The sequence below is a fragment of the Pseudopipra pipra genome, chromosome 3 (assembly GCF_036250125.1).
Source record: "Pseudopipra pipra isolate bDixPip1 chromosome 3, bDixPip1.hap1, whole genome shotgun sequence".
NCBI classification, from domain to species: Eukaryota; Metazoa; Chordata; class Aves; order Passeriformes; family Pipridae; genus Pseudopipra; species Pseudopipra pipra.
In genome coordinates, this window is record NC_087551.1 from 5,236,894 (window position 1) to 5,252,897 (window position 16,004).

The 16,004-nt window shown below is 42.5% G+C and overlaps 1 protein-coding gene across 2 annotated transcripts in view; it reads left to right on the forward strand.

The window, feature by feature from the left end:
• SNAP25 (synaptosome associated protein 25) overlaps positions 1–15,349 on the forward strand; it is a 60,497-nt gene extending 45,148 nt beyond the window's left edge. Inside the window, exons 5-8 of one of the 2 annotated variants that reach the window (XM_064647549.1) lie at positions 3,729–3,846; positions 7,860–7,985; positions 10,033–10,177; positions 14,021–15,349. In XM_064647549.1, the coding sequence (XP_064503619.1) occupies positions 3,729–3,846; positions 7,860–7,985; positions 10,033–10,177; positions 14,021–14,089 (458 nt within the window). In that variant the 3' untranslated portion in view covers positions 14,090–15,349. Of the gene's footprint in view, positions 1–3,728; positions 3,847–3,983; positions 4,102–7,859; positions 7,986–10,032; positions 10,178–14,020 lie in introns of both variants that reach the window. The other variant, XM_064647548.1, reaches the window with a different exon arrangement.
• Positions 15,350–16,004: the final 655 nt, after the last annotated feature.

Below are 16,004 nucleotides of genomic sequence, written 5' to 3' on the forward strand. Positions count from 1 at the left end.
TCCAGGATGTTATGGAAGATCCTGGCAAAGACCCACTGGCAAAAGGGCACGATGTTATGGTAGAACTAACAGGACTGGCTTGTGGTCCCCCAGTTGCCTTACACAACTAATTCACAAGTATAATGATACAGGTGAAAAAATATTCCTCTTTGTGTCCTAAGATGTGCCATCAGTTTGCTGTAGGATCTGGAAGAAGATTTACGGTCACTACCTTGGAATGAAAGTTCTCAGGCATCCAAGGGGATCGATATGCAAAAAGGGCTAATAATCAGCAGAGTTTACTGGAGAAAAATAAAATGGAAGGAAATCACAATGAAACCTACCTCTGTATTCTGCTGCCAGGCAGCACCAATTTTCTTATATATGATACATAAACATAAGGATAGATGTAGTATATTCAAAGAATATTGCAACAAACTGTCAAAAAAAAGTCAAACTCTGATCTTGAAGTGCTTCTATAAACGAGAGACAAAGGACATGATCCTTTGCAGGCGTGACTTTGTGTAGGTTCATGGCAATTTATGCCAGCAGACTCTCTTCCCTAAAACCTTTAATACAATATAGAACATTGGAATAGGGAAGATCTATGAAAACAGATATTAAATTAACCTTTTGATAGCCATCTGATTTCCTACCAGCAGTGATTCATTCTGGGCCAGATTTTAATAGCAGTTATACCAAAACAAATCCAGCTTGACCCCATTAAGTTAATTCCACTATAATATTTATGCCTCAATAACTGTGGTTAGGCTCATGAATCTATTTCCTTGCCTGTGGGACCAGGACTTTGACAGGTATAAATTGGTGTTGCTCCACAAAGCCAGCATAACTATGCTGATTTTAACCAGTTAACAATCCAGCCAATGACATTAACAACTGGTTTTAGGACCAGCAGCCAGCTGTCTAGACTTCTGGGCTACAAATATGACATGGTTTTTTTACACTGATGAGGTTTCCTTTAATGGAAGATAAATTAGTGTGGGTCCCATTTCTATTCAGGAATAGCATAAGCACCACACACAAATTTCTGAAGCAGGATGAATTAAGTCAGGTTTCTAGAGAGAGCTGTAATTAAAATGAAAGTGTTTGAGTCATGTCACATCTACTCTTCAATTAGGACTCATTTATTCAGGCAGAAAAGGAACAGGGAAAGAAAGTTCAAAAGGCCCTACTACACACGTGGCTTCAGAGAATGAGCATCTGGGCGAGGAAACAAGCTTAGACTGGAAGCCACCAGCAGGTCTGGGACTGATCCCTGCAGACCTACCTGGAGTTTTCTGCTGGGCAGATAAGGTTAGAGAAGGACTAGCAGGAAAATCAGTGGAAGAAAGGTCAGTACGTTGTGTCCCGCCCGGTGTCAAAATGCACGTGTGGGTACAGCTGCCTTTGAACTGGTCCCCAGAACGGGCTCTGCAAGCACAGCTCTGCAAGCAGGAGGTGGGAGTCTGCCACACAAATGGAGCAATTCCCACCTTGTTGCATGAACCAGGATAAAAGCCAGCTCACACTCCCACAGCTGCTTCCCAGAGCAAGAGTTGCCCAATATGCAAGAGCAGGCAGGACTCTGAGTTAGGCAGGAGCAGGAGCACTGGGAGGAGCATCCCCTTGTGCCACAGACTCTCATTTCTGATGAGACTGACAATCTGCACCTACAGACACGAACCAAAGCTTCTGCTAAAGCCCAAATTACAGTGTGCACTGAAACAATCCAACCTTGCATTTCTGGTCCTCAGCTCAGCAGTTTACCAGGCAGAACTTGTGCAGTCCATCTCTCAGGTTTCCTTCTTAGTTTCCCAATCCTTTGCTTACACGATACGTGCCCCTTTTAGAGGACAGTGCCAGGTAACTCTGATCCTCTAAATATATCCTTGGATTTGGGATCAATAACTCCTGTGGTGTCAGGAGACAGGCCCATCAAGATGAGGAGAATGAGAACTGACACCTGAAAAGCAGATGCATCTCTCCATCCTGACATGGCACCTCTCCTTCTCAAAGCCCTGTCTCATGCAAGAATTAAACAAAGAGCACAAGTTCAATATTCGAATTATTTCAGCTTGAATAATTTAGGCCAGGATTTTCTAGGCCCTCGAGGGGTGAGGTGCCTGTTTCCCATTAAAATTAATTAAATAAAATTAATTTTAATGGGAACTGGGTATCCAAATCCCCCAGAAAGCTTTGAAAATCTAAACCTTGATTGTTATTAGAAACCTAAGTAAGAAATTAGGCCTATTCATGTTCCCAAAGAAGTCAAGAGGAGCTTTGTACTGACGTCAGTATGCATATGATTTTCCTTCTGAAATGCCTTTTTTTTTTCTTCTGGATAGGACTCAATTAACATCAGGGATGACATTAAATTCCTTCTATAAGCAGTGCTCTAGTTCCTCCCTCTACAGTCTAATTCTGTGTTTTTCTATTCCATACGGTGAATAGGAATGTGTTTTACTGGGATTCCTTGACTTTGCCTCTTTAGCTACAGTTACAGCTTTTAATGGATTGAAATGTCACTCCCAAGTAACTCTCTGATCCTGGGTAGTATTTGAATTTATCCTTCATGAAATGGTGAGGCTTTCCACCCATGCAAAATGCTGTTGCTACCACAGACTCCCCATAAGACCCCTGATCCCACTGGATCCATATCTGCTTACATCAGCAGAGAATCCCTTCCTAAACTTTTACATTGTGGCATTCTGTTCCTCTAGGACACCTTCCCCCGGTTTAATAGTGAAGAAATAAACATGTTAAGTTATTCTGAGCCACCAAGTCCCTAAGAAAACCCAACACCATTGCCAGCCCTCGGTGGAAATACTCCAAATTCTGTTTGATGCCAGCAGAGAGAGAGTTGTCTGTATGGGACTGGTTACTGGGCTTGGTGCTGCTTTTCTTGCCCTGGAGCAAAGCAGAAGTGACCCCACTGAAAACACGAGTCTGCACCCCATGTCTGTGTTCATAAGGTCACTTGGGGACAGGGACAATGAATGTCACAGCCAGTGTTCTCTTCCAGTGAGCATCAGGCTCCCGGAGAGGTTTCAGTCGCTCTGTGTTCACTGGGGTTACTCCTGATTTGCAGCCTCTACACCAGAAGGAAAACCAGCCCTGAGGCCACACTCAGATTAGAGATTAATATCCAATGCCAGTCACAGTGGCAGGTCTCAGTTTCCTCAGCCTCTGGAAAAAGGGGTACATGGATACAAGCCCTCAAACGCTCACTCTGTTTTTGGTACTTCTATTACCAGCACTATCACTCACTAATCCAAGCAATTGTGCTGCCCAAAACCACCCAATTCCAAGGCATTTGTAAGCGTAAGTAACTGAAGTATTTTCCACGGAAGGACATCTTTTCTCTTATATTAACATACATAAATGCAAAATAATAACGCTATCTTTCTCTCTCCTGGATGTCACTGTGTCTTAGTAAGTGGATGTACTGCATTACGTTTCTGGACCTTGAGCTTTATAACCCTTCCTTTCTACATCATTACATCTTGTTGATATTAATATATTTCAAATAAATTCCTCCTTTGTTTTACTCTTCCCACACTAGTAAAAGAATTATCTTTGGCATCCAGTGCGGCCCACATCCCTTCAGCAATGCATCGGCTCAGATTAATGCATTGTAATGTCATTATTAACTCAGTTCTACATGGTCATTTTTCATGTTCTGTTGAAGACAAAAGCAAACAAGCAAAAATACAATTCATTCCACACTGTCATCCCTTTGTCCTGACCAGAACAACTCGATCGTGTTGAAGAAGGCATGAACCATATCAACCAAGACATGAAGGAGGCCGAGAAAAATTTAAAAGATTTAGGGAAATGCTGTGGCCTTTTCATATGTCCTTGTAACAAGTAGGTACTGGGTACCGGCTCTGCTATGTGGTGTCCAGTTTTTTGTCACAGTGAATGTCTGAAGTTTTTGTCTTTTTTTTCTTTGTCCTTTTCCATCTGCTTCATTCTGTGGGGATAAAATACTTGTGTTTAATCAGAACAACTGGAACGCATCGAAGAGGGAATGGACCAAATCAATAAGGACATGAAAGAAGCAGAAAAGAATTTGACGGACCTAGGAAAATTCTGTGGTCTTTGTGTCTGTCCATGTAACAAGTAGGTGCTGCCTGCCTCATCTCTTTGAGCACTTAAGGCTGATCCCAAAGGCCTTGTGAAGCTCATCCTTGCTAGGCACATGGACAGGATGAGCATGTGGCATGCAGAAAGAACGATTCTGGTTCAAATGCATCCATCTCATAGCATAGACAACCGACTGGGAGTTCCTGTAGATGCATTAAAAGCAGGCATACTGCAGTGAAAGCTTCACTGTCCACACCTTTTAATGGTAAAAGTTTCAACATTTTACACAAAGTGTACTCAGTGGTTCCATTTTCCAGCGAACAAAAACACTGGGGCTACCTTATTCCTGGACACCCTAAATTGTGAAGCATATTTTCACAAGTTTAATAACCAAAAGAGCTGAAAAACTGCAGAAGAGGTTGTACTAAACATTACTCAAAATTGTGGATGAAAATCACACCTTTTTTCATTGTTCAACACAAATAGCCCTTGATGCGCTCTCCAAAGAGACGTTTCATAATTGGAACTCAACTTGAACTGGTTTTCATCCTGCCACAGGCAAAAAAAAATTTGAGAAAACCTGAATATGCCAAATTTCTCTGGTTTGGGTAGCACGTACACTAAGCAGAAATGTTGAAATGCATCGAATTTGCTTGCATGCCATCCCACTTGAACGAAACCGTCCTCCAAGTAATGCAAAGCTTGTTTCAAATGCCAAACGGAAATGCGATGCGCGGTTATGCGGGTGGAGGAGACCGGGGACAAAGTGGACCAACCCCAAGTCCTTGAGGAATGGCAAATCCAGCATGCAGTGAGTGGGCATGCAACCAGGTTACAGGGAAAGCTGGCAGAAATGGTTGGCCAGAGATTGTGCAGGAAAGAAAGCAGAGAGCAGTAGTTCTGAGTATTGAACTCCCTTTCTGCGTGATACTTCGTTCACAGCCAAAGTCTGATCCTACCACGATTATCAAGAGCAAAGGAAAGAGCTGCCATAGAGTTTAGGGGTATTTTGCCAAAAATCAGAACAGCAAGACTGGGGTTTTGCCTTATCAATCACATTTATTTTGAAGTTAATTCCCTTGGGACACAACGCAGATACTTAAAATCAGTTCTGCTCCTGTGTACCAAACCCTGAATACTTTTTTGGGGTAAACATTTTACCCAAAATATGTGTACTATTGCCTTGGTGTGCACAGTGGGAGAGAGGGCAGGAGAAATGGGAAGAGCTACACACACACACACAGAGCCTTAGTCAGCAGGACTGCCTGTATCAGGTTTTTATCTCAGACAGGCTTTAGCCAGAGGACCTGATGCAGAAGAGCTGCAGGTACAAATGCAGCAGAAACTTTACATCTCCCACACTGTACGAGCTGTAAAAGCTCAGAACTGACAGCCAGACACGTGACAGGGAAGGGATTAGCACCTGACACGTGGCCTTAAAACATTTGCCACTTCACTAGGGCTGCAGTGCCAGGCTGCAAGAACAGGAAGACACTGTGTGTGTGCCATGTGGGGGACATTGGTTCGTAAGGGTGCCTCTCCCCTTCTCCAAGGCAGTGTTCTGACCTTGGCAGTCTGCAGCCAGATTTCATAAAGCAGCATTGCCAACCAGTGTTCAGAAACAGAGTGTGGATGAACAAGGCTTTTAGAGACTGTTCCGTGAGTCTCTATGCCAGGACTCAACTGGTACAAATGAGATGATGTTCTGAGGAGTGGAGTGTAGGAGGGAGAGAAATCCACACAGTTCTGGGCATCAGAATCACCATGATCCACCAGTGCTCTTCTGGCTGGTGGGAGATGAATGGCATGTATTTAAAAAGATTAACCATTTCCCACATAACTGTGCCCTGATGCACAGAGAAAGTACAACTCCGTGAGCCTTACCAATACATAAGGCTTGATCCTACAGCCTCAGGGGACTCAAAATGCCCATGGCATGAAACTTTGACCAGGCTACATTCAAAAGGACAACTACTATTGACCATGAGCAGACCCAGGCTCCATCTGTTGACTTTTATTGGAAGTCCATGAGAAAACAGAGATCAGATTCTGGGTGTATAAGATCACTTGCCCCAAACACAAAGACTGTTTCACTCTCAAAGTTGCACAGGTCTAAATAACAGGCAAACCCCTGTAATGGTACCTGCAGCAAGAGAATGACTCATTTACTCATTTCTAGTAATGCCAAAGCTGATGTATAGTTTCAGACATCTAAGATTAAACAAGCCAACCATCATCTTTTTAAGTCCTCACAAACTTTGACAGGACATAAGCTACAAAACAGATGAAAGTTTCTCTTTTAATCTATATTTTAATTCTATATCGTAGCATACAACACATCTTCAGGCCCATTTAAAACTGAGCTGCTTCAGGGGGCATGGAGAGAACATAACACCAAAGATGGGGTTGTCATGTCCTTTCCCAAATCCCCCAGAAGCACATTCAGTTCCTTCCCCAAAATCCAAGTCACAGGGCTGTTTATGTGATGGGTTGGAGCTGACCAAAGAACAGAGAAACCACAGAGATTTGCAGTTCCCTACAGTTTTCTGGAAACTGCTCCATTTCTAGGAAAAAAAAAATCAAGAACTTATACCTGTGGACTCCAAACACTCACACCCTCCTGTTAAAGTGTTCAGTCTCATCTGATGATCCTAAATAAGCTGCACATGTCAATCTGCCACTCTAGGTGTGCCTGGATTTTAATTTCCTATCCACGGCAGCTCAGTCAAAAATGGCTCTCTGAAAGTTAATGTAACTGTCATGAAGAACAAATATAACAAGTTGCTAGGCTATATTTAAAGTCCTGTGCTTTAAAACTCCCGAAGGAAGTGATGATCCATTTTTGCCTGTGTCTTGCTTATTGTGAAGGCTGTTACTGCTGATGCATTAAGGGTATGATGAACTATTGGGGCAACTGTGCTTAGTGAGAATGCTTTACTTCTTATTCATGCCTGTAGCTGGTGCACGAAAAAAAATGTAGAAAAACTTCCCTTTCTGATGCTAGATTGCTCGTATCTTTTATTTTCTCCTGCACTCATTTCATTTCTGCCTATTTTACTTTTTGTCTCTGTGGACAAAGGTTTGTACATCAACTGTCGATGTATGATTACTATTCTCAAGTACCGATATATTATTTGAAAAATCTAATGAACTCTATGATAAAATCATCCCCAAATCACCTTGGGAAAGGTCAGTGGCTTTAAATGCCTACTATGCCACATACATATTGAAAACATATCAACAGAAGCTCAATATTCTGCATGGTAAATTGTTAAATTCTAGCCAAATCTGTTTTTCTCTAAGAGGGTGTGTTGCTGTGATGTGATGTACACACTATACTTGGCAGTTCTGTTTTTATGTCTGTCTGCCAGTACGTTCTCTGTGTTTGATGTCAAAACATATGTGTCACTGAAACGAAACAATGTTTTCTACTTATCTGTATTTCTTCTCTTCTTCTTTTTTATTTTTCCTTTTTTTTTTTTTTTTTTTTTAAATTTTCCTTCTTTCTGGGTACTAAGTCAACATCCAAAAAACTTGTGTGCAGTGTTGTAGACTTGACAATTGCAATTCACCCTATTGGAAACTAAACCTCTGACCATCACTGTTGTTGTGGCAGTAAAAAAATGAACAAAAACCAACGCCCTCCTTTTGCTCAGGGTTATGATATATCGGTATACAACCAACGACCCTCTATCTGAAAACTCATTTGCTTGATTCAGCTTTTAGCTTGGAGAGGTAAAGAGTTTTGCATTTGTCCACTCGATGCTTTGTTACTCACGGTGTTTTTTGCATAGGCTCAAATCAAGTGATGCCTACAAAAAGGCCTGGGGCAATAACCAGGACGGGGTTGTAGCCAGCCAGCCCGCACGTGTCGTAGACGAGCGGGAGCAGATGGCCATCAGTGGTGGCTTTATCCGCAGGTGAGCCTTTGGATTCACTGTTCTCTCTCTATTCTCCTTGTCGCTGATATATTTAGATTTCTTCCATATGGTCATGAGTTCTGTGATGCTCATTAACTCCTTCAGTGGTGCTGGGTAATAAGATGGAGACAGTTTTCCACCAAGTGGTGGGTGCTGGTGAGTAACCCAGGTACTAAAGGCTTATTGTGTCCAGTGACTTCCCTGGCCCTGTAGGTCCCCGGAGTTGGTGCAAAGGATGGTTACCTTGCTGGAAATCCTCTAAGAGTCTTGGCCCAGAGAACCAGAAGATGCTTGAAAACACAATCCTAAACCTTCCTCTTTGAGTGCCCAGATTTGGGTAATAATAAGATAGAAATAATATCTATTTATTTGTTTCACAGCAGCACTGTGAGGGTGCAGACAGCCATGGTCAGTCAGCACTGTCCTCTGCACTCCAGCTCCCTGCATGAACACTTTTCCTGGGGGCCTTATTATGGGTCTCATTAATGACAGTCATCAAACGCCTTAGAAACGAAGTGTCAGATAAATACTAGTTTATTGCCATTATGTCCCAAGGCATGCAGTGCCCGTTATCCACCCTTGCCAGAAGAGGTACTAAAGCACCCAGCAGCCCCTCCTTTCTTTTCAGCAGGAGAAAAGCCCCAGGTTTCCTGCCAAAGCACTGAGCCAAGCACAGAATTTGAAGTACACTTTTAACCAGGGGTGTGCCCCTTCCCTGCTCATAAGCATCCAGGAAACCTCGCTGAATGGGGAATGATGCCCCGTTCCTCAGCTGCTGTAAAGCCCCAACATAGTGGGAATTTCTGAGCTCTCAAATGAAAGCTGGTTGGAAAACACAGCTCTACCAATGGCAACCACACTGCAAACTTCCCCCAGTGCACAGGGATCCAGCAATAAGTACCTACTGATTACAGTGCTTATGGAGCATCATTTAGATGACAATGTCATCAGCTGAATGGATAACGGCATTCCAGTAGGCAAAGCTTTGATCTCTGAAGATTAAGGACACTGGATTAATAAGTAATTATCTTTCCAAAAACTATTATCCACTTATTTTTTTGGCTGCTGTGATAAAGGGAAATCAGTGTGATAGAAACAATGCTGTCATGCAATCTGGAGCGTGGGATGGAGTTGCCATTTAAGTTTGCTGGGTCTGCCATTCACTTGTTTTTAATTTCTGGATGGCAGCTCCACCAAAATGAAGGCTGGGACATGATCACAATATAGCAGTGAAGGAAGTTATGCTACATAATATTAATTGTCCTGCAAATAACCTGGAGCACCCTTTGGGCACCTACATGAAGAGGCACAAAGTAGGGATTCTCTGAGTGGGACCCGTGGACCTTGCTTTTCCCAGTGTCAGTCACCCCATGCCTCTGGAGTCACTGGAGAGTTGAGCTGGGCCTTGGCTTAAGTACAAGTGTTTTGTTCCAAAAAGCAAGCAACTGCAAAAGACAGTGCTAAGAATGACAGACAGAAGATCTTTACTAAGAGAAGCTGCTTCTGTCATTTACCAGAACTACAGTGAAATAAATAGGATGTTAGGTGAGGGTTTTCACAGCTGAAGCAATTCTTCCACAACGTGTCTGTGAGCCCCAAGCATAAGAGGACTGGACAGTTCCCATTAGCTATGTGCACTTCAAGGAGAGGACCTGGAATAGCTGTAATTCCACCACCCTCCAGCACTTCCCATGAACTCTAACCACACACAATCCAAACAGGCCATCCTTTCATTCTCTGTTGGAGAAGGATGATCGCTGCAGAGAGGTGCAGTTTGTGGCACAGGCAAGCTCAGACAGCAACACTTCTAGTAAGAGCAGTATAAATGGAGCAGTGATGAACCCAGACAATTGACCCCAACATCCAAAAAATGAGCATGTAATGTTTTTCAGGCAAGCTGCTTATTAATCCTTTTTCTTCAAAGCTGGGCACAGCAGCTGCTCCTCAGGTGACAAGTGATGGAGGATGCAGGGGAGGTTTCAGGTGAATCACAGGTGCAGGGGGAATCTCCTGCCTCTGCTTTAAAGAATTGGTGTTTTGCTCCCAGGGTAACAAACGATGCCCGGGAAAATGAAATGGATGAGAACCTCGAGCAGGTCAGCGGCATCATTGGCAATTTACGTCACATGGCCTTGGACATGGGCAACGAGATCGACACACAGAACCGCCAGATTGACAGGATCATGGAGAAGGTAAGAGCTGCCATTCCTAAGACGACCCCAAAAGGGGCTGTGTTTTCCCTTCTGCAGTTCCTTTTCAGCTTGGAGAAGGAAAAGGGACAGAAATAGCTGCTAGAGCTCCTCTCTTCTCCCTCCAAATCCTTGGGCCAGAGCAGAGCTCGCCGCTGTGGATCTTCAGGAGCCTCCAGCACAGGCTGGGTCGAACCCACGCTGTTGAGTTTGCCAGGCAACAACTGCAAGGGGACCCCTTAGGACACATCAAGGCTCCTTCTGCAACAGCTCCGGGAAACAAGAAGTGCCCTGAGCTATGCAGAACTGTGAGCTTTGGGTCTGAATGCCCTGGCCCTTCCTGGAAGGTTTTAAACCTTCCTGGACTTTTCCTTCCTCAGAAACTCCATGAGCAGTTCAGGATTACATCAACTGCTTGGAGTATCAGTTCCCAAAAGAGGATGGGGATTTATTAAGCAAGGTTTTGCTGTATGGTAAAAGTGCAGCCAGTTTTGTCGTGCTGCCTGCTTATAACAACATTAGGACAGAGATCTACTTGCTCTCTTGGGGAGGGTGTGTGTTTGTGTATTTATACATAATTGGGCCCCACATGGCCCCACTGAAATACAAAAGCTCAGCACTACTGCTGCAAAACCACCACCTCCAAAGGCAGAGAGCACCATTCCAGTGCCAGACCTGCACTGCAGATTTCTGAAGCAGAGAGCAGCCCCCTCCAAACCTGGCTGCCATCCTCAGATCCCACGATCTGCAAGCCATCTGCATTCCTACTGGCAGAGCTCCAGGCACAGCCAGGCTGAAGTGACATAAGAGGCTCGATCTTCATCTGGTGTAAAATCAACACAACATTCGACTTCTGCTGAGATTTACACAACCTGAGGATCTAACCCAAGGACTTACATGGGGTGCTTGGAGTTAATTCTGACCTTAAGTGGTCAGAGCTTGTACTCTTGAGCCTCCTTACATATGCAAGCATCCTCACACAAGCAGGGTGCCCATGCCTGGTTTTCATGTCAATTAACTACATCAGAGCTTAATGAAAAAAATTAAAAACACCACACTGAGTGATTCACTCTGAGAGCTCTCCTTACTGGAGTCTGATTCCAGAGAAAACTAGGTAAAGTATAAATTGTCTTAAAGGTTGGAAGTTCATCCCTGAGAGAGAGACAGTCACATGACACCACAAAGCACATGGCTTTGCATCAGTCAAAAGTTTTATTTTATAAAGTTGCATCTGTTTGTTTGACTGTGTTGGAAAACACACAGTCTTACTGGGATGCCATTCTGCACCATTTCATATTTCTGGGAAAACTAGGAGAATGGGGGAAAGGATTTACTGCTGTTATTCATACCATCCTTGCTCATGCCATAACACAGTGGCAGGAGATGTGCCCTGTGGATGGAAATCAGCAGTGTCCTACCCATGCCTGCAGGATACTATTCCAAAATACAGCAAGCCTAACAAGTCACTGTTCTCCTACCAGCCCAGGCTTGCAAACATCCTGATTTTAATAACATTGCCCAAGCCCTTTGTGCACATAAAGCACCTGGGCCAAAGCTCCAGGCAGTACATGCTGAGAGCAGCCAGCTCACTGAGGGACCGGCCTTCCACGTCTGTGTGTTCTTCCTACAGTTTTCCATTTCATACAGCAGTGGCACAATAACATTGGCAGCTGATGGGATTCATTAAATCCAGCCTCTCAGGAAGGCCTCGTCACCCAGGGCCCTTGGCTAAGGAACATTTGTGGAAGATGGATTTGTGTTGTACACAGAGGAGTCATCACGAGAGCGGCACACAAACAAGACAGTCTTCAGTCTTAGTGCAAATCTGCCAAATTTCTCAGAGTAAGAAGACAGGAATGAGAGGCTAGAAAAAGAAACACAATATATTGGGGAAAACCTCTATAAAAGACAGAGCTGATGGTTAGCTGAAACCACAAATGCACACAGAGCCATTCTGCAATGAAATATGCCAAGAGACCATCATCCCTAGCTGGTGGTGGGCACACAGCATTGCCAGGGTTGTTCTCTTTTCCTGACCTGCTGGAGCACTGTGTTCTGGATCAATTCTGACCATTAGAAAGACCTGTGGCTGGCACACTGTGGGGTGCATGACAAAGCTAACCCTAATGCTCCTGGAGGATTTATGTTAAACTGGATGCCTGCCTCCAAACCAGAGCAATCACACAGACATCACCACCAGAAGAGCCTGGCCCTAAAAGAAGCCATACATAGGAGGCTGGAAGGAAAGGAGGAAGGGCCTAAAGCATTCTATCTTGACCTAGGTGGGAAGGTCTGCACAAAGACTCCCACTGCCTTCCATGCAACTTCATCCACCAGATACTAAGGTCTAAATATCATTAGGAACACGATGTTTCATCAATATTCAATAAATACTCATGCATTTCATCACAAGTGTAGCTGCTTCCAAAACCATTAACTTTTTAGGTAGCCTTTTGGCAAAAGCACACAAAATTGTCCTGTGGTAGACAAGGTCAAACTCATGGCTAAAATAAAGGAGCGTGGCTTGTAATGAGTAATTTTGCTGATTTACACTTGTTGAGGATCTGGCACATGCCACTGCACTATAAATACACATCCATATAGCATTCTCCAAAACAATTATGGAGAAAACCCCCAGATATTTCAGACTGATTTATTGCACATCGGTATAAACATTTTTAAAGGATTTTTAAATGCATCTGGAAGCGTTGCTTCACCATTCTGTTGTTTCAAATTGCAGATTTAAATAAAACCTGTGCAATTTGGATACACCCCAGAGATGTGGGAACAATCATCAAAACTAACAAAATGCAGCCATCAAACCACAGAAAAGAGTTTGCTATGTGAGCTCATGCTTTTAAAGCAGCAACACAACTCTCACCTGATTTTAAAAATTGAAACTATGTTCTATCTAGTCCCTCTGCTAGAGTAAGTAGGCATGGCAACGTGGGCCTGGAATGGAGCTCTGCCAGTTTTTGTCAGCTAAAACAACGTCTTCAGTCTCCAAAACCAACTTCTGCAGAGCTACAGAAATGGCCAAAGTGTCTTCCCACTCACAGAGAACTCCCAAACCTCCCAAGTGGTGCCATTTTATTAACAGCATTTTGTATTGAAACCTGTAAAGAGACCTTTAAGATCCAACCATCAAAATTCCAGTTGATTGCTTCAACTAACAGTAGAATCCCTGCTTTTCCTTAATTCCTGTTTATGCTGCTGCCCGATGAGAGAGGTTAATTTGTCTTGCAACTATACTGGTGAACTTTGTTGGAGTACTGGCATCACTCCTACCCATTCCTTTCCTTTCATATGTAGAGCAAAGATGTCCAGGCTGATCTTTCCAAACAAATTTCTCTTTGCCAGCATTCCCTAATGAAATGATCTTCACTCTCAGCTCCAGAGATTATCTACACTGACCCAAATTTTAGTTTTGACTGCATGCCTGGTGATCTAAATTAGGACAGAGGGTCCACTGAATCTTAGAGGGTACTGAAGCTTTTCACCAGCAAAGTCTACATGCACACCACCAGTTCTCATGAATCCAGCACATCAGTGCCACCAGTGCTACCAACAGCACCAGCCACAGGCCTGGCACAGCATTCCCAACAGTTCAGTAAAGCTGAATACAGACACAAAAGCTCTGCTCAAAGGCTACATGAAGTGCCACAAACCCAACAAATCTGTGATTTCCTTTTGGGTCCATAATACCTCTATAAAATGCAGCTTTCTGGTACTTCCAAGCTTTTTTTTGGTTTTGTTTTTTTTTCCCTGACCAAGCCAAAAACTACAGCAGTGTCTCTTCTCTTCCTTCCTTGTACTCATCTGTTTCTCTGCTCTGTGTTTCCCTAGGCTGATTCCAACAAAACCAGGATTGATGAAGCCAACCAGCGTGCAACAAAGATGCTGGGCAGCGGTTAAATGCAGTGAAGTGCATTTCCTTTTAATGCTGCCCCACAGGGCAGCACCTTCATGCTTTTATCATGGTATTTATCTACTAGGTTTGCACACATGCACATATCAGCCCCATTGTAAATGTTGTCCTGTGTAGTTTGTCAGCTTTTCCAAAAATGATACTTGTAATTATTTTTTTCTAGATATCTTTCTTTCCAAAGGTTGTACATAGTGCTGATTTGATGGCTATAGCTCACTATGATGTTTTTTGGGGTTTTTCCTTTCCTTGTTTCTGTTTTGGATTCCTTTTTTTTTTCCTCCTCTCCTCATTATTTTTTTTTTTAATGATGTTTGCTGAATGACAACACTGTTGGAATGCTAAACGTGCTGTTAACCTTTAAATATACAGTATTGTTCTTGTAAAACTGTGACATTCCACAGAGCTACTGCCATGCTCCTGTCTTTGGGTATCATGATGTTTAAGCACTTAAACCTGCTGTCTTCAGTTCTTCATTGCCATTATCTGTTGTTATGATTTCATGATTAGACAATGTGGAATTATATTACTATAACAAGCATTGCACTAAAAAGTGATGTGATTTATGCATTTATGCATGAGGAATAAATAGACTTTTAGACTCCTACTTAAACAAGAACTTTCCCATGGCAGTAGCACACCAACAATGACAACAAAAGCATGCTCAGTATTCGGACTCTTTTGGGACTATGTTATACCAGCAAGTTTGCAGTTGTGCCACTTTTTTCTTGTTGATATATATATAGTTATTAATCATGATCATTTTTTTTAATTATGAAAAAAAAAAAAGGAGGGATTTGGCACTCACCATTTAGCCATTGCCAGCAAAATAAAAGCTTGGCTGAAAATATGTCAAAGACAAAAAGAAATAAGTGTAATATATTGGGTTTGTCTGCTGCTTTTGAAGACTTATCTTTTGGAGGAAACAACAACCATATGAAATGGTGCAAAGAAATGTAATTTTTATAAGGCTCTCTCTTACTAGTTGCTATCCCCATGTGGTTTGTTCTCAGTACAGTTCTCTGTTGCTTACCTAGAGCTATGCACACCAAATCGCTGAGATGTTTAGTAGCTGACAATTAAAAAAAAAATAATTAAAAAACCTAAATGAATGAACTCTAGATAAACTGTGAGATAAATATCATTTACAGCATGTAATATGAAAAATTCCTTATGTCTCCTGTCAGTTTGTGAAGTGATTGACATTTTGTAGCTAGTTTAAAAATTATTAAAAATTATAGATCTCAGAATCCATGCTTGCTTTATCCATTTGTTGCCCTGTGTCAGTGACAAGTAGTTATTTGCCACTTACCTGGGAAAAGGAGAAGAACAAAGTCTAAAGACCCTTTACAGACTGGTTCTGTTACACGTGGGAAAGTGAAGATTTTGATTTGCAATTCTGTAGGAAAGTAACCACTCTAAAAACAGCATTTTACATTCGGTACATTTCGAGTGAATATTATTTTAAATAACCTGCCTTGGATTGCCAAACACTGAATGAAAATATTTTCTCTTGTTCAAGGGAAAGAAGAAAATGAAATAAGTGTTATGGTACAGAAGGATACAGGTCCTTAGTTGTTAAGGTCTATTCCTGCAGTGGATGTAGCCACGTGCTAATACACCTTTTTTTAGGGTGTATTTGAACCACAGAATTTCTACAGTCTGCTAAGAATAATTTTCTCAAGTGACTAACAACAACTAGGGTTTGCTGCCAATGAAAAGTGTTATCATATTTTCCCAGGGTTTTTTCCCCTATATGGACAAATTATAATTAATTCTGCCTGAGTGACAGTTCACTCATGTGTCTCACATGGCCCTAAGTCAAAATACACAAAGAACATAAATGCTTGCATAATTAAAATTGCATGATAATGCAGACAAGCCACATTTTCTTCAGCAGCTTTT